The 26,349-nt window shown below is 35.7% G+C and overlaps 1 protein-coding gene across 1 annotated transcript in view; it reads right to left on the bottom strand.

The window, feature by feature from the left end:
- The window catches only part of Dlic (dynein light intermediate chain), a 225,422-nt gene extending 208,309 nt beyond the window's left edge, over nucleotides 1-17,113 (bottom strand). Inside the window, exon 1 of the mRNA XM_090401278.1 lies at nucleotides 16,907-17,113. Coding sequence (XP_090257404.1) covers nucleotides 16,907-16,983 — 77 coding nt within the window. The 5' untranslated portion in view covers nucleotides 16,984-17,113. The remainder of the gene's footprint in view (nucleotides 1-16,906) is intronic.
- Nucleotides 17,114-26,349: the final 9,236 nt, after the last annotated feature.

Genomic DNA, 26,349 nt, shown 5'->3' with positions numbered 1-26,349 from the left:
AATACGAAAGGCTTTTCATGGTACCAGCCTCAGCCCTAAAAAACAATCCAAACCTCAACAAATTTGGTTGCACGAGACTGCCCCAAATTTGGGAAACCTACATCAGAAGACCTTCAGCCCAATTGCCAAAGAATACCAACGTTCCCGTAAGGGGGCACCATCAGGACTTTTAGGAGAAAGAATAGCTTCCTCTTTCGTCCTCATTTACTGTTTGTTGTGCTTGTGTGTAAGTGTCTTGTTTTGAAGTTCCTGTGAAAATGGCAATGTGACGTTGCCGAAATATTGGAAGTGTATTAAAATTTATTTTAATGTATATATCCTAGTATACGTTGCAATTTCCTTAAGCTATTTAGTAAAAAAAAATTTAATATCTTCACTTTGGCTTCAAAATGAAAATAAATCAATTCGAGATGCAAAAAAAACGTAAAAGTAAAAATGAGGAAGCAGCTATATGCAGTTGTTGTCCACAGCAGATTTCATGAAAAGAATCGGATACCCCAAACAAATGAAAATGTGAAACCTTCAAGTAACTCAAAAAGAATTAAGGCTAATCAGTCAGTTTTAAACTTTGAAAAGAAAATTCAGTGAGATTGTATCAAGACTGGCTGCCTAAGATGGAATCTGAGCCTTAACGATTGGTAATAATTATTTTATCTTCAAAGCAGAATCATGTATGACCAGAAAAAAAAACCGATCAGATATCTTAAAGTTAATTTTGCTTCCATTAACAAAAAAATGAAAGAATCAACAGAATCTGATTGCCATTTTATTCTTACTTTGCGTCAGTATTAGAAATAAAAGATATTTCAGTATTGTTGTTCATTCATGCAATTTTTTTTTTTTTTTAAATTTAGGAAGAGTCATCGTCGTCATCATCAAATTCCTGACATGTACCCTCAAGGGGTGTACAGGATATGATAGTACTACATGAAAAATTTACATCATTACTAACTTCTGTTACTTGTCAAGACTCCAATATTATCATTATCAGATCTTATATTTCTATCATCTAAGGCACATTGTAGAGTATCAATCTACCTATATCTTGGTTTTCCTCTGGATCGTTTTCCTGCAAACCTGGCAGAGAACACTTGTTTTGCTAATCTTTCCTCACCCATTCTGTTTAAGTGACCATACCACCTGAGATTAGCTCTGCTAATGCATTCCTTAATGCTGACAATGTCAAGTTCTTTCTTAATATCCTCGTTTTTAATATGATATTGCCATTAATGCCATTTGTTCATGCCTCTAATCTTTCACAGGGCTCTCATACCTGCGGTCTCTAGTCTTTGGTAAAGTGTTTTACTTCTGACCCAGCTTTCAGATCCATAAGTTAAAACTTGTTTGAACACTGTCTTGTATACAGCTAATTTAGTGTTCCGACTAATTTCTCTCTTATTCCATATGAATTTATTCAACTGACTTCCTACCATACTGGCTTTGTTGATTCTGTTGTCTATTTCTATATTTAATTTACCATCTTCAGTAAAAATCGTGCCTGAGTAACTGAAATGTTTTATTTGTTACACAGGTTCCCCGTTCACAACACAGTTGACATTTTCAACAATTCTACCTATTTTCATTGTCTTTGTCTTTTTAATGTTCACCTTCATACGATATCTATTACGACAGTTATTCAAGGAATCTTGCAAACTTGTAGCGGATTTATTTAGAAGCATAACATCATCCGCATAAAGCAAAGGGCTGACATTAACATCTCCAATTCTGATATCATGTTTAATACCACTTTTCTTCATAATGTGATCCATATAGATAATGAATAACAGAGGGGATAATGTACATCCTTGTCTCACACCAGATTTAACATTAAACCATCTTCCTGTACTTCCTTTAATTCTAACTGCCGACTTACAACTCAAATATAGACTTAGTATTGCTGGATATAATGCCCCATTGACACCATATAACTGTAGCATATTGAATAGCTTCTCTCTTGGCACCTTGTCATATACCTTTTCCAGATAGCCAAAACTTAAATACACATCTTTGTTATATTCCCATGCTTTCTCGACTATTTGTCGTAAAGTGAAGATCTGATCCTGACAGCCTCTATTTGGCCTGAATCCAGCTTGTTCTTCACCAAGCTTTTCTTCCACAATTCTTCTCAACCGTTTCTCAAGTATACTTGCATAGATCTTGCCAGGAACACTCAGTAGGGAAATACCTCTGTAATTCTTACATTGTTTTATTTTCCCTTTTTATATATGGGTACTATTAGAGCTCTACTCCAATCATTGGAAAATCATCCATGCTTTCTGAACTATGCAGTGGCCACTGTAAGACTTTTATACCACTATACTTCAGCATTTCTAGTCGAATATCATCTACTCCTACTGCCTTTCCACATTTCAAGCTTTTAATGGCCTTTTCTACTTCAAGTATGGATATGTATTCCTAATCGTATGCCCGTTTAGTGTTTTTTGCCACTGTGCTATCACTGCTTGTTTCATTTAGCAATTTTTCAAAGTAATTACTCCATACTTCAAGAATATCTTTTTCTCCTGTTTTCATGTCACCTTTATCACCTCTAATTCCTTTTACAGCACTCTTTCTTCCATTTCTTAGCTTCTTCAACAACCTCCAGAATATCGTACCACCTTTTTGATATTTATTTTCTATGTTCTTGCCAAAGTCCTCCCATGACTTTTCATGGGAGGACTTTGGCAAGAACATTTTAACTGTTGTAATAGATATGGTATGAAGGTTGACCTTCATACCATATTCAATTTAGTCAGGGAATCTTGCAAACTTGTAGCGGATTTATTTAGAAGCATAATATCGTCCGCATAAAGCAAAGAGCTGAATTAACATCTCCAATTCTGATATCATGTTTAATATCAGAATTTCTTACATTTATTTATCTATTTATCTTACGTTTTCTTACATTTGTCTCTGTATTCTAAGAGCAAAAGCTGACTTATTTACCAGGACTTTTGATATGCTTTCTTCTTTTCCTTCACTGCCTTTTTAACTTTCTGTGTCCACCATGGAGTTCTGATTTTCTACCTTTGCAGACAACCCCACCACATGCCTCTCTGGCTGAATCAATCAGGGTTTTCTTCAAGACTTGCCACTGAATCTCCAAGGTTTTGTTCCTGTTCTCAAACTCTTTCATTTTTTCTTCAATAATCGTTGCATTTTTTAGTCTATAGTTCACATCTGAGAGCTGCTCAACTTTTATTCGCTTTAAAACTTTCTTACATGTTATTCTTTTCAATATGAAATTCGATTTTCTCCTGCTCAAGACTAAATAATGATTGCTTCCAATTTCAACTCCTCTGTACACTCTGGTATCCTGCACCAGGGAGAAAACATCACTATCAACAATAACATAGTCAATGAGACTTTTCTTATTCCTAGCCTCTTCTCTCCATGTGAATTTGTGCACATTTTTATGTTGGAACATGGTGTTAGTAATAACTAGTCCATGTCCTGAGCAGAAATCCAACAAGTATTTTAATATTATTGCTTTGCTCTTTTCTCCAAATTTTCCGAAAATATTTTTGTATGTCTGACAATCATTTCCTACTCCACTATTTAGATCCCCAATAAGGACCAACTTTTCCTTTTTCATTGTGTCAGCTGCTTTTTCTAAAGCCTCAAAAAATTCTCCACTTCTACCATAGTAGAATCTTCTGTGGGACCATGGGCACATATAAGTCTCATTCCAATTCCCATTCTGATATTTGCCCACATCACTCTACTTGAGACTGCCTGCCATTCAAGAAGATTAGCCTCATATTTTGTGTTGAATACTATGGCTACTCCTTCTTTTCTTTGATTGTCATTTCCTGAATATAACATTTTGTATTTATTGCTCATAAAGATCTCACCAGTTTTTGTTTTTTTTTTTGTTTCAGTCACCCATATTATGTCGATCTGGTACTTATCTAATTCCTCAGCTATCTCCATTTCTTTGCCATTCAGGCTTCTTATGTTGATAATACCGATCTTTAACTCCGGTGATGTTGAGTTGGGGTGTGCTTTCAGATTTGTTCCAGTAGCTGACTTTTCGCTGTTCGCCCTGGCGAAAACAACGGGGGCACTGTTCGACCGGCGATGCCCCAGCCAGCATGAAATTTTGTCATGTTGTATCATCATTTTGTATATTGGTTTAAGCCAATAAGAATACAATTTGGTCAGCTAAATCCCAAATTGCCAGCCCATCCTCGTTTGTTCAGTATCCAGGTAGATACTGAACAGGGTGCACAACGAGGCTGCACCAACAGGGCAGAGATTCTAAAGCACCCTTTAGAAACTCTTTAGGAAGAGTTCGTATTTTATATGAACAAATATACAATTTAATAAATTACAATTAATAAAATACATTAATAATATACAATTACAAATATTAGACTGAATAATTGCACAATGAGGCTTATTTGTGTCTGTGGTACTTCTACTTAGTAGGCAGAAGTGCATTAATTTTCTGAGGAATTAAAGAAGGCTGTTGATAATGAAAAAGGAAATGTTGGCCCTTGCAATAGATCTAATCAGAAGTAGGAAATGACTGCTGCATATATAGAAATGTTTTGGCAAAATTTGGAGAAAAGAGCAAAGCAAATGATAAAGATAAAACCTGTGGAATTTCTGTTCAGGACATGGACTAGTAATTACTAACACCACCATGTTCCAACTTAAAGATGTGAACAAATTAACATGGAGAGAAGATGCAAGAAATATCTCCCAGACTATACTATTGTTGATAGCAATGTTTTTCTACTGGTTCAGGAACACAAGAGTATTCCAAGGATTTGAAATCTGAAGTGATCACCATTTAATTTCAAGTAAAATAAAATTGAATTTCACATTGTAAAGAAGAGTGTGTGTTTGAGAGAGAGAGAAACACACACACGCGTGCGTGTGCGAGAGAGAGTTTTAAAATGAATAAAAGATGAGCAGATTTCAGAGGTGAACTGTACACTAAAATACACAAACATTATACAAGAAAAAATGAGAGAGAATGAAAACAAGAAAAAATACTTGGCTATTCATTGGCAAACCCTGAAGAAAATGCTGATCGATTCAGTCAGAGATGCATGTGGTGAGGTTGTTAGTAAGGATAGAAAATTCAGAATTCCATGGTAGCTCAGGAAGTTAAAAAGGCAGGCAACGAAAAGAAGAAAGTGTATTGAAACATTTCTGGCAAGTAAGTCAGCTTGTAGAAAAATGTAAGAAAGTAAAGCACTGTGTAAAACTAACTAAGCAAGAAACATGGAAAGATTTTGTTAAGAACAGAGAAAATAAATATCACAAAGATTGCAAAATATCCTGGAGGCTATTGAAAAAGCTTAAAAATGGAGGAAAAAGAATTAGAATGCAAACTGAATATAAAGATATTCTAGATGTATGCAGTAATTACTTTGAAAAATTGCTAAAAAATAAGCAGTGACAGCATGGTTGTAGAAAACACTCAACAGGGATGCATTCAGGAATACATTAATACTGAAAGTATAAAAGCCATCAAAACCTGAAATGTGGAAAGGCAGCTCATTTAAGACAACATGTGGCCAGAAATGCTCAAATATGGAGGTATAAAAGTTTTACACTGGCTACATTGCAAATTCAGAAGGCCTGGATAGAACAGAATTACAGATGATTGCAGCAGAGTTCTCATAATACCCATCTATAAAAGGGGAAATAAAACTGATTGCTATAATTAGAGGAATTTCCTACTGAGTGTTCTTGGTAAGATTTATGCAAATATACTCGAGAAATAACTAAAAAAATTGTGGAAAGGAAGCTTGGAGAAGAACAAGTTGGATTCAAACTAAACAGAGGTTCTCAGAATCAAATTTTCACTTTAAGACAAATAGTTGAGAAATCTTGCGTGTAGAGCAAGGAAGTTACATAGATCTGGAAGAAAGCAAATGACAGGATGTGAAGAAAAACTGGCCTCCATTTCAGCTGTAATGTCAGCAATTAGAAGCGAAGGGGATACAGGAAGATGGTTTGATGTGAAATCAGATGTGAGACAAGACTATGCATTATCACTACCATTAATCACCATCTATACGTATCACAGTATAAAGGAAAGTGGTATTAAACCTGATATCAAAATTAGTGATGTCAGTCTCAGCTCTTTACTTTACGTACATGATGTGCTGGATTTATGGAGAAGTGTAACATGATTGCAGGATTCTCTAACTAAATTGAATAACTGCTGCAATAAATTTGGTATGAAAATAAACAATAAAAAGAATGTAAATAAGTAGAAACATTGAAAACATCAACTGTATCCTAAATGGTAAACCCATAGAACAAATAAAACATTTTAGCTATTTAGGCACAATTTTTAGTGAAGATGGCACATTAAATGTGGAAATAGAGAATAGAATTAATAAGCTGGTATGGTAGAAAGTCAGCTGAATAAATTTATATGGAACAAGAAAGAAATTAGTCAAAACAATAAATTAGCCTGCATGCAATTTCAAACCAATTTTAATTTATGGATCTGACAGCTGGATGAGAAATAAAACACTCGATCAAAGACTGGAGGCCAAAATGTGCTTTAGAAGATAGAAATATAAGATTTAATAATATTGGAGTCCTGGACAGATAAGAGATTAATTTGGAGGAAAACTGTCAATAGGAAGTTAGTAAATGATGTAACTTTTCCATTTAGTATTATCATAATAATATTCTGTACACCCATAATAGTACATGTCAGGAATTTGATTATTATTAGTTTATATATACCAAGAAAAATATTCAAGTGATATTCAACACTTTGCGAACCTATGAATGCAAGAATTTGGAATCATTTTGCAAAAAAACATTGTGAGATATAACAACACATGAAGCGAGGGTGTTGCAGAAATTTGGATGTGAAAGTGTAAATGAAAATTTACTCTGCCTTAATCATGCCATCCATTAGCAGTTGCTGACAGCATTTTATCGCACTGTAATAAATATATTCAAAAAATAATTTTCAGGGTGAAGATGTATAGTCTCAGTACTTGAAAAAAATGTCATAGAAACAGAAAAATAGCAGAGACTTGGAAACCCTAATATTGAGAGTATCATGTGAATAGAGAAAATTTGCACCAAGGGAGGAATACTGTAAGGAAAATACTTGTTTGTCAGGTGTGACAACCTGGATGGAGTACCATAGCCTAATATATAGTTGCATGTGCAATCCCAGACGATTGATTATAAGCTTTTGTTAATACTTACAGGCAATTTTTTTTGTATGTAATTACAATGTTATGGCAAATATGTTAACTATGATGCTTATATACTAGTGTATTTATCAACCTATAAGACAAAAACAAACAAAAATTCCTACGTACTGTATGACCACAGATGCGAGACCCTTCGACACTTCTGCGCACGTCAGGAGGAGGAGAATCCATTCTGATAATAGGGTAATCAATTCATCTTGTGGGATGAGTTCTTTATTATTACAAGTCAGAAAATTAACTTTTCTTTTATGGACATTGTAGTTTTTAAAGTGGTAAATATTTTGTTTGTATAACAGTTGGAAAATTTTACTTATAAAGCACATGATTTTGCATGTTGGTGACCAATTCATACATCCTTTATTTCTTTCTCTCCCTTCAGCATGAATCGATGACTCTTCTTGGCATGATGCCTTTCACACACATTGTTCTAACACTTATATTATAGTATCTCAAATTACCTTTATGTGGGAGGGGGCAATTCAAACAATTTTTTCTGTGTCATTATAAACAAATGTTGAGAGTGAAAAGATTAGAAATATGAAGGAAGTAAAATCCATATGTTTACATATGCACTAACTGCATTAGTGAGTTTTCTGTATCCTAACCAACTCCGAAAGAGTAACAGAGCCAATGATGCAATGACAACCAAGAAAACAATTAAAAAACATTTAGGATGTTTTTTGTTTTTTTTTAAATTCTGTAATACTTCTTTCTCAACTTTTATTATCCACTATTTTGTTGTTATGTTCCATCGAGTTTTCGATGCCTGGTGATTGTATGAACATACACTCCCCATTCAGATCTCTCCCTGGCCATATCTTTCAGAATTTCCAGGCACATTCCAGCTGCTTCTTTAACTCCATCCACCCATCTAATTCTTGGTCCTCCTCTTCTCCTACTTCTATCAACTTTAGCAAGTATCATCATCATCTCCAGACTGTCATCTGCTCGCATAATATGACCAAAGTATGACAATTTATGCTTGATGATCACAGCTTTGAGGGAGCAATCTGGCTTTATTCTGTCTATCACTGATTTATTGATTTGCTTTGGTCCATGGTATTCTTAGTAAGCGTCTCCAAACCTATAATTCAAATGCATCTATCTATCTTCTTTCACTCTTTCTCAGGATCCAACTTTCACAACCATATAGTACCACAGGGAATTTGTCATTGCTTTCTTTCCGAGCAATAATCTTCTTGTAATTTCTTCAGTACAATACCCATCTTTATCAATTCGAGTTCCTAGGAGCACAAAATTGTTAACTACTTCCATTTTCTCCCCATCTACTTCAAAATCATTAAGTTCACATGTTGCCGTAACTTTTGTCTTTTTGAGGTTAAGCTTAAGGCCACATTTAGCACTTTCTTCTTTAACTTTCATAATAAGTTTCTTCAAATCTTCTTTGTATTCTGCTAGGAAGGTGGTGTCATCTGCATACCTCAAATTATTAATATTTCTTCCACCAATTTTAATTCCAACTGAAGTCTCCTCTAGCTCTGTCATTCTTAAAATGTGACAAATATGACCACATTGCCACCAATCGGTGAGAGTGATCATAGGGTCTTGACTTGGGAGGTGGCTAAAGGTGTAGAATTTTCAATTAAGACAGGGTACATGTGGAATTATCGGGCTGGAAAGTATGACATGCTTAGGAGTTTGATTGGCTCAGTGCCATGGCATGTACAACTGCAAGGACTAGAAGTTGATAGTGCATGGGAGGTAGTTAAGAAGTGCTTGCATGAAGCAATGGCTGACTGTATACCTAGAGTCCGAATAATAAATCAAGTAGGGGTTAAATGGATGAATAACACCATTAAGCTTGAGCTGCAAAAAAAGAAACAACTATGGAGGGAATTTAAGGAGAAAGGTGACCGGCAGGCACATGAACGGTATAACGCGCAGGCCAGAAGGGTGACGAGTGTGGTAAGAAAAGCAAAAAAGGATTACGAAAGAACATTGGCCATGCAAGCTAAAGAGAATCCTAAACAGTTTTTTAGATATGTAGCAAGTAAAAGGAAAAATGTACATCGCAGAATGATTTTAAAGAATGCTGATGGTAGGGAGGTGACTGAATCAGTTGAGATAGTTGAGTTACTGAGTGAGCACTTTGCAAGAATATATCTTCCAGGTGGTGACATTGCAGAAACGAATAAACCAGTAGATTATACGTGAATTGTGGTGAATGAAGAGGAGGTGAGTAGTCTATTGCATAACCTCAATGTCAATACATCTGTGGGATTGGATGGTATACCAGCTCGTGTAGTACGAGAAGCAGCTAAAGAATTGTCAGTACCCTTGACCATTTTGTTTAATTTGAGTCTCGAGTCTGGGTTAGTCCCGAGTGGGTGGAAGGAGGGGAAAATAGTTCCACTGCATAAAGGTGGTTCCAAGACTGCTGTTGTAAATTACCGACCGATTAGCATATCAGGAATCATTGTCAAGGTCTTATAGAAATTAGTCAAGAAAAGAATACAGGATTGGATAGATGAAAATGGGATATTGTATGGGGGACAACATGGTTTTGTGAAGGGTAGATCATGCCTCAGTAACTTGCTCACGTTTTATAACACAGTGACGGCTGAACTGGATAGGGGTAGTGGGTTTACAGTGATACTAATGGACCTTGCCAAGACCTTTGATAGGATACCACATGGAACCCTAATCAGTAAACTGGAGCAGATGGGGATGGATATAGGTTTGGTGAGATGGATAGGAGGGTGGTTGAAGGAGAGATACCAGAGAGTGGTTTATTCAGGAGTGGAGTCAAAAAGACATCTTGTGGCTAGTGGAGTGCCGCAGGGCTCTGTTCTTGGACCACTGCTTTTCAATTTGTTCATCAATGATATTGGAAAGGATTTGAGAGGAAGTGTTCACTTGTTTGCTGATGATGCAAAGTTGGGTAGAGCAATTGTGAGTGCACAGGATGCCAAAATTTTACAGGATGATTTGGATAGTTTGGAGGACTGGGCTAGGAAAAATGGATGTCAGTTTAATGTGGCAAAGTGTAAGGTTATGCACTTTGGGGTGAAAAGAATAGCAGCAGTATATCGCATTGGTGGAACCGTACTCCAGGAGATTGATGAGGCCAGGGATTTGGGAGTGCTGGTGGATAGGGAGTTGAAGTTTAGGGGGCACATTGCAAAAGTGACTAAAACAGCTCACCAAATCACTTGGGTTCTGAAAAATACTTTAACATGCAGAGACAAACAAGTTGTTGTTCCTCTGTATCGAGCCTTGATAAGACCCCATCTGGACTTCTGTGCCCAGTTATGGGCACCAGGGTTTCTTCGTGATGGGGAGGAAGTGGAGAGGGTCCAGAGACGAGTGACCAAGATGATAGCAGGTCTGTGGAATGAACCTTATGAGAATAGGTTGAAGATTTGTTGCAGAAATTGGACGATAGGCAAAGGAGGGGTGATATGATTGAGACATTCAAATTACTGAAGGGTTTTTATAAGATTGATCCAGAAGATATTTTTGAAAATACGACTGGTGGTGGGAGGACTAGAGGCCATGCATGGAAGCTGGGCAAGAGCGTGGTTGACAAGGGTGTTAGAGCTAGGTTTTTTACTTGGAGAGTGGTGAATGAGTGGAATAAGCTTCCAGAGTCTGTTGTGGGGTGCTACGACCGTGAATGAGTTCAAGGCAAGATATGATAGATACTGTGTGAACGTTGAATAGTTGTTCCAGACATGATGTTAGGGCCTCCCTCGATGAGTCTGTCGACTCCTTGGAGTTTCCCGGAACAACAACAATAATAATAATAATAATATACAACTTGCTGGTATCGTTCAGCGAGCCAATTCATCTAACCAATATACTATTCATTTCTATCCTTCGCAGTTGCACACCAGCTCATCACATGGTAATCTATCAAATGCTTTGGCAAAGCCCTAGAAGATCACTGTATATGATTCTCCATTATCTGACACACCTTTACCCACTGGAAGACTTTCATTAAATAACCATGTCAAGGGGCATTGCTAACTGTTGTGCATTCCTTAAAAGTGTGATATACCATCCATTCCCAGAGCCTTATTAACATCTAATCTGATCAATACCTGATACCTTCCAATTCTCCTAATACTAGCCTCCCTTCAATATATTGCACAGCATCATTTACATCAGTATGATATACACCGAAAAAGTACTCATTCAATAATTTCATTAGATTCTTTGCAATGGTCACTCTCTGCTGCCATGACTATCCACCACTGTTAAACCTGCCAAATTATTCTTCTTATTGCTTGCCATATAGGAGAAAATTCCCTCAAATTAACCTTGGCCTGACCAGCCAATTTCTCATATTGCACCTTTTCTTCCTTTACCATGCTTATCATCTTCCTAACCTGCACTTTATACTTTTCATGGATCATATCGCAACCAAATGTCTTGTACCTTCTCCATATCATTTTCTTTTCCAACACAGCTTGCTTGATATCGCTGTTCATCTATTTCACTTCTACCCTATTTACTCTCTTAACCCTTGGTATGCAATTACATAATGCTTGTGTCAGATACTGCCTTATGAATTCCAATGCACTGCCAACATCTTTTCGCTCACTACCCAATGTATTCATGCTAGCTGACTACAAAAGCTTCCCATAATCACCTACTTTATAATTCCATGTATATCATTTTTTGGCAGTAACCTTTTGCTTGTTTCACCACTTCCAAAACAAGTATCTCATGATCACTCTCACCACCAATGGCAGTGCTAATACCTCATTAACAACTATAACTTATGAAATTATCACCAAATCTAAAACACTAAAACCTCGAGTTGCGTCAGTCACATGCTGCTTAAGATATTTATCCCTCCAAAATTCAAGAAACTCACTCTCCTTTTTCTCGTACACTATCTCCTCCTTCCATTCTATATTCTGTAATATTTAACTCTTTCATCGGGATCACCTTCTTTTTATATGCCCAACCAATTTGCTTAAATATTTCACAATCAATAGCCTCGACATTTCAGAGATGAAACTTTAGACTCTATGGAGATCTAGTGTTAATAACAACAGCATCCTATCAAGTATACTAGCATGTTAATTTCAACTTCGAACTGCAAAGATTCAAAATCTGTACATGACTATCAACTTCCACACTTTGTGGACGCAATTCCTCTGCAATCATTAATAGTAGTCCCCCCCCCCTCCTCATTTTACCTTCCTATCCTTACAAAAAATTTATATCCTTCCATTTCTATTCTCAACAGCACATCATCCTCAGACAACCAAGTTTTACTTATACCAGTTATCTTTGGGAATACTGACTCAATATGCAACATACTAAGCTCTCGTATTTTGAATACTCCTTATATTTGTATGCAAACATAACAATTCTCATGTCTCTAAGACCATTTTACCAGCATTAACACTTTCTACTCTCGCTATACCCACACATCTCTCTTCGTCTGACCACTCCCATTTCCCTGAACCTGACTCTGATTGTTATTCAATACCAGTCTCATCTTCACATTTATGCATTTTCATCACCTTGTTCTAATGCAATCACATCTTCGATCTCGTAGTGACCTTCCTCCTGCCATATAATCCATCTCGCTGTGCTATCCTGCTTCACAAGTACCCTTTGTAATCAAATGCAATCCGTCAACTTTAAACCATTCCATTTTCCCTTCAAATTCACCCCACAGATTTACAAACTAAATCCCCTTTGACTCACATATCAACTCACTATGGACATATCTGGGCAACACGCTATGACTTTTTAAGCAATACATACTATTATCCTTTACCTCCTGCATCAACTTCTTCGAGTCTCTATCAACATTTCCTTTTTCACCAAGTCATTCATGTCCACAACCACCACTAATTTGGATGGCCACTCCTTCCTTTTCTGCAAAGCATTAGTTATTTTTTCAATGTTCTGCCAGAAAAGCATGTTTTGTGTACTTTATTAGTCATTACACCCCTAATGATGGAGTCCTCATACAAAGATATATGCTTATCCTTTGAAACACTAACTTCATCTTTCTCATTCACATCAGCCAATCTCTTCTTTAGATGTTTAATCTTATCTTCCAAATGCTTCATTTCATTTTTATCAACTATTGCTTAAGCTCTTCCACTATATAAAATTCAAATAAAAAAATATACTCCTATTGATACTTCTTTCTTTGTTATTCTCAGTTCAAAAAGCTTTATATTAGTTGATTAAATATTAGTGGTTAAAGTTTATTATAAATAAAAGAAAAAGATTTGCTGGTTTAATTCAAAGGAGCATTAGTGTTCCTGTTTGTTTCATTTTCAGTGCAGCAGTGTAGTAAGATTTTGCAAGACTAGGACAGTGGCATTTTTACAATTTTGAGTGGTTAGGTAGATTATTTGGCAGCGCTGCTACATCAAAAAAAATTTTTTTTAAATTGTATAAAATAGAAATTTAGTATTTTTAATAAATGACATTTCTAGAACATTTATGTTACTTTATGATTTGTAATATTATATCATATCATATGTTTTCTGGATTAAAATATTTTACATGTAATTGTTTATTGCAATAATTTTCTTTCCAATAATTTTTTTATAAAAATATCTATAGGAGTTCCATGGGAAAGAAATATTATGAGAGGGTGCTCCAATCTACACAACTCACAATCCCACTAATTAATCCTTCAACTACACCAATTTCAAACTATAATGATAAATCATTCATATATCTGAACATAATAACCTGAAATATTTCCATTAAAAAAAGTGCAACTTAATATTGTAAAAAATAAATATTTGTATGGAAAGATATATAAGACAACTTTGGCAAACAAATACAACAGTTTCAAAAATAAATAGATACTACTATGTTCAAAGCTGGACAGATACTACCTCTGACAAGTCCAAACACCTGAAGGTAAGAGGAAAGCCACTACTCAACTTGAACAAAATAAATTAATCTTGCATGGGGTCTGTACAGAACTCACATCACTAATTAAGTGATTAATACTCCCTCCTATAAAAAGGAGGGAGTATTAATCATTGAATATAAAATACTAATGAGTGGTTGATGCAATCATAAAAGATAGTCAAATGCATCGGAATTCATATTTCCCTGTTTACGCTTGATTATATTTAACCTTTTTTACTCAAAATTATATCAATTCACACCTTTTTCATATTTCTCTTCAATAATCATATGATCCATAAAAAAATCTACCATAGTGCCTCCATAGCACAATTGGAAGAAAGACGGTATGTTGTACCATTTGACTGGGAAAGGCCTAAGTTCGATTCTCGCCATGATGGGAGGAATCTTTATATGGATTTTTTCAGCTGAAGGCGAGTTAGCTGATCTCATATGGAGGTAGCAAGGTTTTTTTCACTGATAACTTGTGTTTCTCTTTTTGCATACAGATAAATCGATCTTCCGCGAGAATTAAGATAAATCGGTCCTTCAGAACACATGCAATTTACAGACACACACAAAAAAAAATACTAGTTGTTGTGGTGTATGGGTTGATGTAGATGATGATGGTAGTAGAGCTCTGGTGTAGTTGGTGGACAGAATGATGGCAACGGAGAGTTGTAGAGTAGGTGTCCTCCCTCGATGAGTCTTCAGACTCCTTGGAGGTGTCACGAAATGATAATAATAATTACAAATCAACGTCAACAGCTTTAGAACAGGGATTTTTTTCCCCTAGGGTATGTTGAAATAAATAGTAGAGCAGCACCATATTTCAGAGACTTAAACTGCACACTCTTCAAAAGTATGTGATCCCTCCTTTGATCATTATCACATTTTTACTAGTCGGTGATAATATTAATCAGGTATTTCACTATTCTTTCAAAATGACCTCACCAATCCATATATTATTGTTCATCACAATGATCTGGCCTGAAACCAACATTTTAGTTCATCTTTAAGGTGTTATACTGGGTTGGGATTAACATCCTGTCAAGACAATTCAAGATTTTCTGCATCATTTTGCTCAAATTGCATCATAATAGCCAGATGTTATAATACTATAACATCTGGCTATGCTAAAAGAGATATAAGGTCTAGTTCATAAAACTGACACACCATAGGCACTGTATTATTTAAAGGAGTTGCATATCCATTGGCAATCATCCTTCCAAACACTATAACCTAAAATCCAAGTTCATACAGAAGAAATAGCTGCAGACCATTATACCTTGAACACCAAACTTCACAGCTGGGATGCATGTAGTCATAAGGCATTCCCTAGACATCTACCACACCTACACTCTCCTATCCAATCTGAAAAGGGTATAGTGTTATTCCATATTATGGAATTTCAGTTCTCTATTTATAGATGGTATTCTTTACGCTAGTGCAGTGTTGAGGGCCATGGCTTGTGCATAGTTGCCTTTCCACAGACATCAACACTCTGCAGCTCAATGTTCTAAACTGAACCCTTGTGAATTCCTATTTGGTCATTTCTATATCTGAATGTCATGATTTCCAAATCACCCTTCCAAACATCCTTTCAGTTTCTGGGTGTTAACTTTCTATCTTTATGTTGCCCACAGTTAATGTTGAGATAATCTTTTACAATATCTCAAATGGAATGGTTGCTGATACGGCATTACATAACAGTTTTTTCAAAGTCTCTTAAATTTTTCACATAACATGAGAACATACAGATATATAACTGACTCCACAGCATGTCTCTTTGCCTCAGATAGCAGTATAGACTGCTATGTGATGGTAGGAATATAAATATACATACTGATATGCAGTATTCTGCTACAGGGAATGTTCTTTACAGTTATTTCAAGAGAATGTTTATTAACTTAACCATCGCCTCCATACTATATAGTTAGAATTTTGCCAATTCAGCCACTGGAATATAGTGAGAGCAAAATACTGGAGGGGGGGGGGGAACTACAGAATTTGTTAGTATGCCAGTGAATTCTGTGACAATAATTATAAGGTTACTTTTCAACAATATTTTTTTTTATTATTTCTTTTGTAGAAAGTGAGGCTCAATGTAATATATATATATATATATATCATTTTACAGCTTGTGTCTTCACTTTCTAGTACTAGCAAGAATAGGGAAAAAAAAAAAAAAAAAGAAACTCAACCAAACCAAGTATCCTTTTCTCTTAAATTATTTGGAAACTCTGACATATAATCATGTGGACTTTTAAGAAAATGAAAGTCCATTAGTTATTTTTTGATGATTGACTTGGGTAATCATGCAGTCACAACATAAAAAACGGTGTTAAATGATAGTCTTTTTTTTTTCTGAAGCATAGTATTCATTATAACGAAAATGATATGAAAACATACAAGGGCATGAACCTACAACGAGTATAAACAACGACAATATACTAAATCAACTTCAGCAATATGAAATTCAAAATAAAAATAAAAGCATGTCAGTTTCTTGCAAAGGAATGGGATGAAGAACCACTATAATGAATACTGATGTTCTATATAAAATGCACTGACATTTATTATAAATTTTCAGTTATAACTAATTACTTTGTATAATTATATATTAACTGTATAATATCATTCGCACCATAATCAAAACGTCATAGGGACTGAACTCTATGGCTAGAGCATTTAATTCTAGTGGGTTACTACGTTAGTAAATACCAAAACAATATGATTTCAAAAGCAAAGCATAACTTATATTCTATTCAGATAGTATTCGCGAAAGCCAAAATAAAATGCTTGGCATTTACTGCAGAAAATTATTTTCAAAAACTTACCAAATATTATGACCATCCTCATCTTCCACTTTTTCGTCTAATGAAGTTGTCACAGATCTCTCGCCAATGGGCGCCATATTGTATACGGCGAACCGGGCTCAACAGAAGTTATCATGTGCAACGTCACCTCGAAGTGAGTCACAGAACCAGCCCTCCTACACTTGGGTCCAAGGTGAATCTGATGTATGTACTGCTAAGGATATGCTCAACAAGTTACTTTCTTGAAGATGTCAACAGGGACTTAATCAATAGAGAATTTTTTCTCTAACCATGGAGCATTCCATACGCAATTTTCAAGGTATCACTTAACGAAGACAGGCAATTATACAATTTTCGAAATTATTAAGGATGATGAGAAGCTAAACGGAACTGTGCTTCTCTCTCTTCCCTGAAGAAGAAGAAGATTTTTATTCCTATTTATTCTTTTATAAATATGTCTCATACATTTATATATATTTATATATTTATTTCACTTGTTTTAGGTATACCTAAAACAAGTGAAATAAATGAAAAAGTCACAACTTGGATGCAGAAGTTTTTTTTTTCCCCATTACATTGGTTTCAATGTAAACTTTACTAAAAATGAAATTATATTCTTGTTGAAATAAGTTCCAAAAGGAAATGCAGGATGCACCAGTGCTGAAACAGCTTCATGTGAACATATTCATGCGCGAAGTTTTGTTTGTCTGTTTGTTCACGCTTAGGTAAAGGATTAAAACAAGAATTGTTTTAATTGTTCTTAAACGGAGGTTGGTAGAGACTCTACTACTACTAATGGCTCGCAAAAAGTTAAGTAAGTTTGAGCGCGATTAGTAGTTGGAAGGAGTTCAATCGTTCGATGCTGTTGGCACACTCTCCCTCGATGAGTCTTTGGACCACCTGGAGGTGTTACATAATAATAATTGTTCAGCATAATTTAATTTAGGACCTATTTTCGTGATCTAAATTTTATTAGTGATAATGTTGCTGTTATAGTGTTGCTCTCGCTTTTCTTCCAGCATACAGGCAAATCGGCTAAGAGAACACAATTTATAGCAAATCGGTAAAAGAGCACAAGCATCTATCGCCCACCATTATCAAAAATACAACTGATGGTAGTGAGTGGTAGATGGCGCTGTGTGTAGTAGGAGTATTACGAATTTAAGACGGTGACGTGTGTAGTGGAATGTCCTCTCAGGATGAATCCTTACACTCCTTGGAGGTGTCACGTAATTAGTAATAATGAAAATAATAATAATGTCAGTCATGTATGTACTAACCTCCTACCTTCTTAGTTCTCTGCTTCATTTTTATGTATCCGCTTATCTTTATGTAATATCATCATTTTAGATGTAATAAGTAAAACAATTGATGGATAATGAGTCGAAATCGGTTGAACAATGCAATCCGAAGCAACGTTTGCGATATTTTATTTGATTATCTCTTTTACAGTCCGGTTCCATTTTACTACAAAACAAAATTAAATATAAATTGGCTAACTGCTTAATAGTGCCAGTATAGACGAAGCCCTTTAGTCAGAAAGACCTGGGTTCGATTCCTGTCAGTAACGTGAGGATTTTTTTCAACCGGAAACTCGGGTTTTTCGTCCCCCCCCCCCAGAACAGGCAAACCGGCTCTGTGAACACACGCTTCTACAGATATAGGCCACCTCCAGGAATAAGGAGTGACCAACCTATATGGTAGGATTTTGGTTTCGAATGCCTACATGGTAAAAAATGTAGGTCTACGCGTGAGCATAAATTAGGACAGGATAGGAACTGTTTAATATTTCCCAAAATGAGTAAATGAATTTTTTTTTTATTCTTAAGTTGTGAAATCAATAGGTAGCCACCTCGATCTTTCATCGTCGACATATTTCATTTAATCTCTACAAATGTTTTGTAGACGAGTAAGTGAGGAGGATAACAGACGGACCTGCTCATATTCCTAATCCACTTCTTTCAAAAAGTAAACCAAGGAAACACTTATTCCAATTTTTCAGCATCTGTCTTCATGGCGTTTTTATTTTATTTTATTTCTTTCATTACTTTTAATTTTTAGTCTTATAAAACCTGTTACTTTTCTCATATATTTCAATTCTTGATGCAAATATTCCTAATCGTCACTAGTCTTATTGTGTGATATCGTTTTTTTTTTCCTGAAATGTGGAATCAAAATCTTTAGTTTCTCTTGGCCCAGTAATTATTTTCAACTGGTTCGCTTTTACTCAGCCAAGCAGAGGTTTGTTATCTGTTTTGGTAAATCTTTCTTCTAATCTAGCTTCATAAGAATTACAAGGAAGATGTGCAAATATTTGCATTTTTTTAAAAAACCATGACGTATCCTTCTTTAAAACTGTCGAGCTTGAACATGTAGAATTAACGTGTGTCAGGGCTTTTAGATGAGAAAAAAAGTACCTCTAGTCGGCGACTAGAATCGAAACGATAGAAAAAATAATAACTGACACCAGAAAAAAGGCCCTCACATGTTATGGCAGGTAAAGGCTACATATTACAGATACCTGTGTAGCCTTGACAACAAGGCTGCACAAATCTCTATTATATTTCTTTTTCCTGCTGATCAGTCTATCTTTTTTTATACTAATATATAAGCCCTACTCTTGGTCGCCGGACTTTATTTGTATTTAGCATCAGCCGAAACAGAGTGTTTATGGATCCAGCTGCAACTCCTGCCAACAGCTACATTTCGAGTCGGACTTACACCTGTTAATGTGTATATTTAATTATTTTGTTAATTGTATAACAGAGTTGCCTTACAAATGCATTGAAATTGTATGTGGTGTTTATAACATATAAAATTCATAAAAGTAAAATTTGCTTATTGGATAATGAACGAACATGGGGAAACTATGGCGCAACTACATACAGATTTATATATTCTTATTATTATCTGACACCTCCAGGGAGTCCAAGGACTCATCGAGGGAGGGCACCTGCTCTACAACTCTATCTCCACTACTCAATCCAACAACTGACCGCAACTACACCAACGCCATCTGCCGCCGACTACCAACACCACTAGTATTTCCACAGACACTCACAAACATCCATGCCCACGGCGGGATTCGAACTCGCAGCCTTTTGGCTGGATACGCTAACCACTCAGGCTGGCATATAAAGCATTAAAAATAATGATAATAACAATGATGCCGAAGCGCACTTCCAAAATGTAATACGTAAGTCTTTCAAAGGCAATCTTATTGTACATTTCAGATTTCAGTAATATATGTAAGACACCTGTGAAATTTCAAGGTTATACTCCATGATGTTGCAGGAGAAAATCCATTATCTTTTGGATTCTAGTCTTTAACTAGAGGAATTTCTCTAGTTTTCAACATCCTCGAGAATTGGTCGATCTTGAGAGCAGCAATTGAGCAAAATCAACTGTGTCACATTCATGAGTTCACAAAAATGAATTCTAGTGAGGATTAGGAAGCATTGTCTTTTATCATAATTAACTTTGATTATAATATATACTTTGATCATAATACATAATATTTATAATAATTAAGCAGTGGGAATGCATTCAACCAATGAGTGCTTTCCCATTTGATGGATGATGATGAGAAGTAGCGACTGGTTGCTTATCAATTTCCAAAACGAGTAGGCTAAAAGAGTGACGCCTACTACTTTTTTTTCCAAATGAAAAGACGTGGAATTAAAATATAATTTTGTTGTTGTTCTGTTTACATGTCGCTGTTGCCGTTACCTGGCTTGCCGTAACTCCCATGATGCTAGATCAGGAAGAAAAAAAAAGAAAACAAACTACACATTTTGATCCTAGTAACCAAAAAGAACAAATATTTAGGCCTTTTCTTCGTATTATTCTCTTTTTTTTTTCAAGTTATTTCCAAGTTAGTCGATATTTTTTATCGTAAAATTAACTTTTCTCTCAGCCTCAGGGGAAGAAGACTCTTGCTAGGTTATCTGGGCATGAGTTCATGCATAATTTCTGCTGTTATATTATTTCACAAATCGTGAAGTACTATTTGAAATTCTATACAAATTAGGACAAAGAAATAAGACACAAGAGAAATAGCCGGCACAACCCATGACTATCGCTAATTTTAACAATATTCAGTGAAGAGGATATGGCAGATAAGTGCCGTCATCTCGGGGTCTCAAACCCTAATGCAAAATGAAAAACAGTAATTAACTTTAATGAAATGAAAATACAAATACTTCTTACTGAAAATAACAGTACATCATCAGTGCATAGAAAAGCAAATCAAAGAAACGGAAATACAAGATACGATAATCCGTTAACTAATAAAAACAGTTGCCGCATGCTAAAAATTAATATATTAGTAAAAAATATTAAAACTATTTTGATGTTTACCTAAAATGAGAATCTCATTTTAGAGAGAAGAAAGAGAGAGAGAGAGAGAAAGAGAGAATCGTTCCAATTAATATTCGACCAATGGTGAAAGGGCTTCACAACTTGCTTTGAAAAGACGTTCATATTTAAAACTGCTTCATATTCTTCTGTTCATATTCAAAGATTTAGCCTAAAGCAATATATTTTTGTCTGAAATAGTGTGAGTTCTAAGGACAGAAACATCTTCATCAGTCTCCAAAAAAGTTAGATAGGGCTAATAGGGCCTCTTTTGGAAACTAAAACACATTATCTTATTTATTTTACAAAAGAAAGAATAATAAAAAAAAAAAACTGGTGCCAATCCAAATGCAAAACGAGAGGGACAATGATGATGGATTTCATTTTTTGAGAAAGAAAACAAATTGCATGTGTCATCAATGTTAGTGTGCTTATTCATGAGTCCTCTGATCCTTTTTATTCCTTGGGGAATAAAAGGAGTTAGGCGTTTCTTCTTTAGCCTAACTTTTTGAATATAGTGGGCAGTCAGCTGTATGTTTACCCCTTACTGATAGTGACCTCAAACTATCAATGAATAAAGGCTTTTTAGGAAGAGATCATGTCAGACATGTGCTTGCATCTTGTATTCCTAAACCCAATCAGGTATGTATTATATCTAAAAAGAGTCTGAGTTCTAGAGTACGGGGAGGAAGTTCTACTTGCCCATATCAAATATCGACTAATTCTGGAAGATACTTAGTCGATATTTGTTTGATTCTAGTCAGCGATTGGAATTAAACCTATTATAGTCTTCTTTGGGAGGTCTTGCTTTATGCTAGTACACGACATTTTACAAGCTGTACAGGGACCACTTATTTACGATTATTGTATTCGTATATAAAATTTTAACCAGATCGACTATTAAACTTAAATTAATTCAGATAACGATACAAATTATGGTTTACGACAATGAGGCAGCAAACAGCTGTCTTCCATTTCCATACTCTCTCTCTCTCTCTCTCTCTCTCTCTCTCTCCCCGATTCCATCCAACTCATCGGGCGTCAGTCTCAGCTGTCGAGACGTCCTGATAGGGATGAAGATTGGCTGCCCACTGACTATCGAAATTTAGGGACAAATGAGCTCTGTCTAGTCCTTTCTGGGAAATAAAAAACCATTAGAGGATTTTTTATCCTTATCAAGCAAGTTTTAATGTCTTTTGTTTCTCGATTCAAGTTATTTAAAATAAATATATTTTCGGGTTGGTTTTGTTAATCTTTTTTTCTACATATGAAAAAAAAATCATTAATTTTCCTTTGATGATTTTCTTATTTCGCTTTTGAAGAGGGCACTGGTATTTATTTATCGGAAAAACGGTATAACTGTGAGAGCAGTATATCTATCTGTTTGTTCTTCGACTGGTTTTCCACAAGAAACATTATTATTATTATTTAAGCCTTCTATTAGAAGACCTAAGTCCATCACAAGTGATAGCGGCAACTCGTTTACTTTAATTACTTCGATTACTTTAAAAACTATTCTAAACAGATGTCAGGTTTTAATTACGGTTTTTTTTAAATATATATATATATATATATATATATATATATATCTCCAGTACCAGCAGTTGAACTACATTCTCTCTAATTATGACGATAACCAAATACCTTAAACTGTTTTTAAATCTCATCTAAAAGCCAGTAGAACAGCAAAAGAAATAGCAATTGTTTTATGGAAATACACATTCATATTGTTCTTTCCACCTAGTATTATATTTAGTAATCTGTTGGCTGATAAAATTTTCTGCTTTGCTTTTCTTTTTACCTTAACTTTCAAATGATGCCTTTAAAAAATATTTTAGATTCGGCAATCTAAATGAGTTATCACTAGTCTGTTATCTCATAAATTAATTTAGTATTTATATTTTTTCAAAAAGCATGTAACACAGGCTCTCTGTTTCAATTAAAATGCTTTTCATGTTTGGCATTTTTATTTTATTATTGTTTTTATTTTTTTCTCCCGGAAACTCGGGTTTTTCGTCCCGTAAATTCAATCGGCCGTCGAACCCACACTATTTTCAGAGACATTAAAAATATTGTGTTAGGGTTAGGGACCACTATATGGCGACACTTGTTAGCCGCCTTCTTCACTGTGTTCCGATTAATTAGTGATAGACTTGGAAGCCATCTCTGATTGGCTACTAGTGGAGATTGAACTGCTCACTCAGTCTCCAAAACTTAGGGCTAAAACGACCTCACCTACTCCCTATACAAGAACAAAAAGGCGTTAAAAAGGCATTAGCTGATTTTTTTTTTTTTTGAAACTCCCATTTACAAAATGTTTTTCTTTACGCATATAATACATTCGTACGATGGGTTGACTAAGAATTTTTTTTCCAATTTTTTTATATTTTATAAATTAAAAAAATAACGTCAGTCTTCTAATGCCTTTAATCCCCTTATTGGGAGAAGGTGGGCCGTTTTAAGAAGGTGAAGACTGAGTGGACAGTTCAGTCTCCATAATGGTAGTCAATCAGATTTAGCTGGCACAAGATTATCATTAATTTTAAGTGGCATCCGATGAAGAGACTGCAGAGAAGTATCGCCATCTCGTGCTCTTTATTAACCCTAACACGATATGTTATTGTTTGAAATAGTGTAGGTTCTGTGGTTGATTTAGAAAATCGACCATAGAACCTACACTTCAAACTACTTCAGGTCTTCATAAGAAGGGTGGTAGTCTTACACCAGCTGATGAAATTTATTATCACCAAAAGACACCCACAAATATCCATGCCCCTGGTGGGGTTCAAATCCGCAGTCTGTTGATTGAAGAGTTGGTACACTAACTACTCAATAACATTAACTTAATCATTGAGAAGAAGTTCTCTCTCTCTCTCTCTCTCTCGTGTGTGTGTGTGTGTGTGTGTGTGTGTGTCAGACATACACACGCACAATTTTATTATTTCAAAATCATATTTTATGAGTTTCTTATTTGTAAAGATATGCTTAAGTTTTGAACGATAAATTTAAGCTATTCTGTGCGTTTCGTTTCCATTACAATTGAGTGTAAATTTCATCGATATCGGTGTAATTAACTTTGATTTTCTAAGGTGTCTCTTCTTCTTTTCGCGGTAATAGAACCTGGTCTGTTCCTGCCCCTTATATCATCTCTTTAAGGGTCTGTCTACGTTTCTTTTCCCTTTCGATTTACTTACCTTAGGTACCAAAAGCAGCTAAATACTAAATATCCACATAATAACTAGATTCTGATCTGTTATTCGCTCCTTAGAATATATATTAATAAAAATTAAATCCGCAAATGCTTTCTATTCCCCAATGAATATACAGGACGATCAAAATTAAACTATTCTTGTTTAAGGCCCTTGTGGAGGGCCCATCCAGTAATCCAATACTGCGAAACTTTGCAGGAAAATTGTGTGTCATGCAGAAGAGATATCTGAGAGAGAGAAAAAAGTAGTTCCGAAATTCACCGGCAGGGAGTTGTAAACACCAAATTCATGGAATTGGCATATCACGTAACTTGGCAAGTGCCAGGAAAATTTAAAAAGATGGACACAGGATTTTTATCCCTTCATTCTGGTTGCCAATTTTCCACAGTGACAGCTCTATCCTTACCCTAACTTGCTTTAGTCATGAAGCTGTAATACCAAAACATTTGCAACCCTTTTGCTGCACTCCATGATTTTCATCCTGAACAAATGTCTACGAAGTCCACTATCTCCATGTGCTCTGCGACGAATGATTATTTGTTTTGAAGAAACAGGATCGTTGGGAGTTAGACCTGGCAGAGTTCGCAAACCAATCAGTTTACAAGTGAATGAAGTTGCTACTGCCGTTGAGTAGCCAATGAATAATAGCAATGATTCCTGCATTAGACTTGCTATGTCAAGACACATGAATGTGCTTTACACCACAGTCAGAAAAATTCTATGGAAGATTTTGCATTTGTACCCATTCAAGATAACCCCGACTCAGGAGTTGCGTCCGCAAGACTTTGAAAGTCGATTAACATTCGCTTTAACATTCGTTGCTCGAGTGGAGTTGTACGCTGCATGACTATGACTGATTTTATAGGGAGATCAGGTTCACTTTCACCTGAACGGAGCTGTGAATACCCACAATTGCTAGGTATGGCCTACGTAAAACCGCATGCAATCCAGCACATTCCTTTGCATTTATCCAAAGTTACTGTATGGTGGGCTTGATAACTTCGTTTAGCATCTGACCATTCTTCTTTGAGGACAGTTGCCAGTCGATTCCTATGATCTGTTCAATTACTGCAGAGAGGTATCATGATATGATAAACAATTTTGTTGTGCCACAGCTACAGCAATGCCTGTACATGAATTCAGTCATTTTAATGCAGGATGAGGGTCCCTCCACCTCGGCCGATCCATATAGGAGGTCCTTTGAGAAGATTTCATGGAAGCTAGAGTGATTAGCTGCTTTTTCCACTGCCTAGCCAACTCGTTCACCTGATCTGAATGAACTGTGATTTTTGATTTTGGGAATTTCTCAGACAGGATAATCGAGATCATCCTGATAACTTGCCAGTGCTGAAAGACAGCATAACACAGCATGTACGTAACATCTGTCCCGACCAGCAGCGTTCTGCCATTGAACACACTGTACAAAGGATACAGTTTGTAGCATACCGGGAAGGGCGACACATTGAACAGTACAACCTTTGAATGCATAATGACAGTGAATAAAAATATGTTATTTATGCTTGTGTCGCTTTTTGCCTTCTTACACACACACACACACACACACACACACACACACACACACACACACACACACACACACACACACACACACACACACACACACACACACACACGAATTACATCCACAGCATACAGCACGCCATGATGGTGAATTTTTGAACTACTCTTTTTTCTTTTCTTTTTTTTTCTCTCAGATATGGCTTCCGCATGACGCAGAATGTATTCCTGCAAAATTTTGCTGCATTTAGATCACTACACTGGGAAGAAGTTGTTGCCGTTGCACAAGACCTTTAACACGGATACATTAAGTTTAATCACCCTGTATATACACTGTTCTTCTAAAAATCGTGGGGCATCTGCAAGTATAAACAAAAACAA

Source organism: Typopeltis vanoorti, chromosome 12, assembly GCF_054136105.1.
Source record: "Typopeltis vanoorti isolate ZY-2024b chromosome 12, IOZ_Tvanoo_1.0, whole genome shotgun sequence".
In the NCBI taxonomy this organism is placed as follows: Eukaryota; Metazoa; Arthropoda; class Arachnida; order Uropygi; family Thelyphonidae; genus Typopeltis; species Typopeltis vanoorti.
The sequence above is the reverse complement of the archived record's forward strand: the minus strand, read 5'-3'. Positions and strand labels throughout refer to the sequence as shown.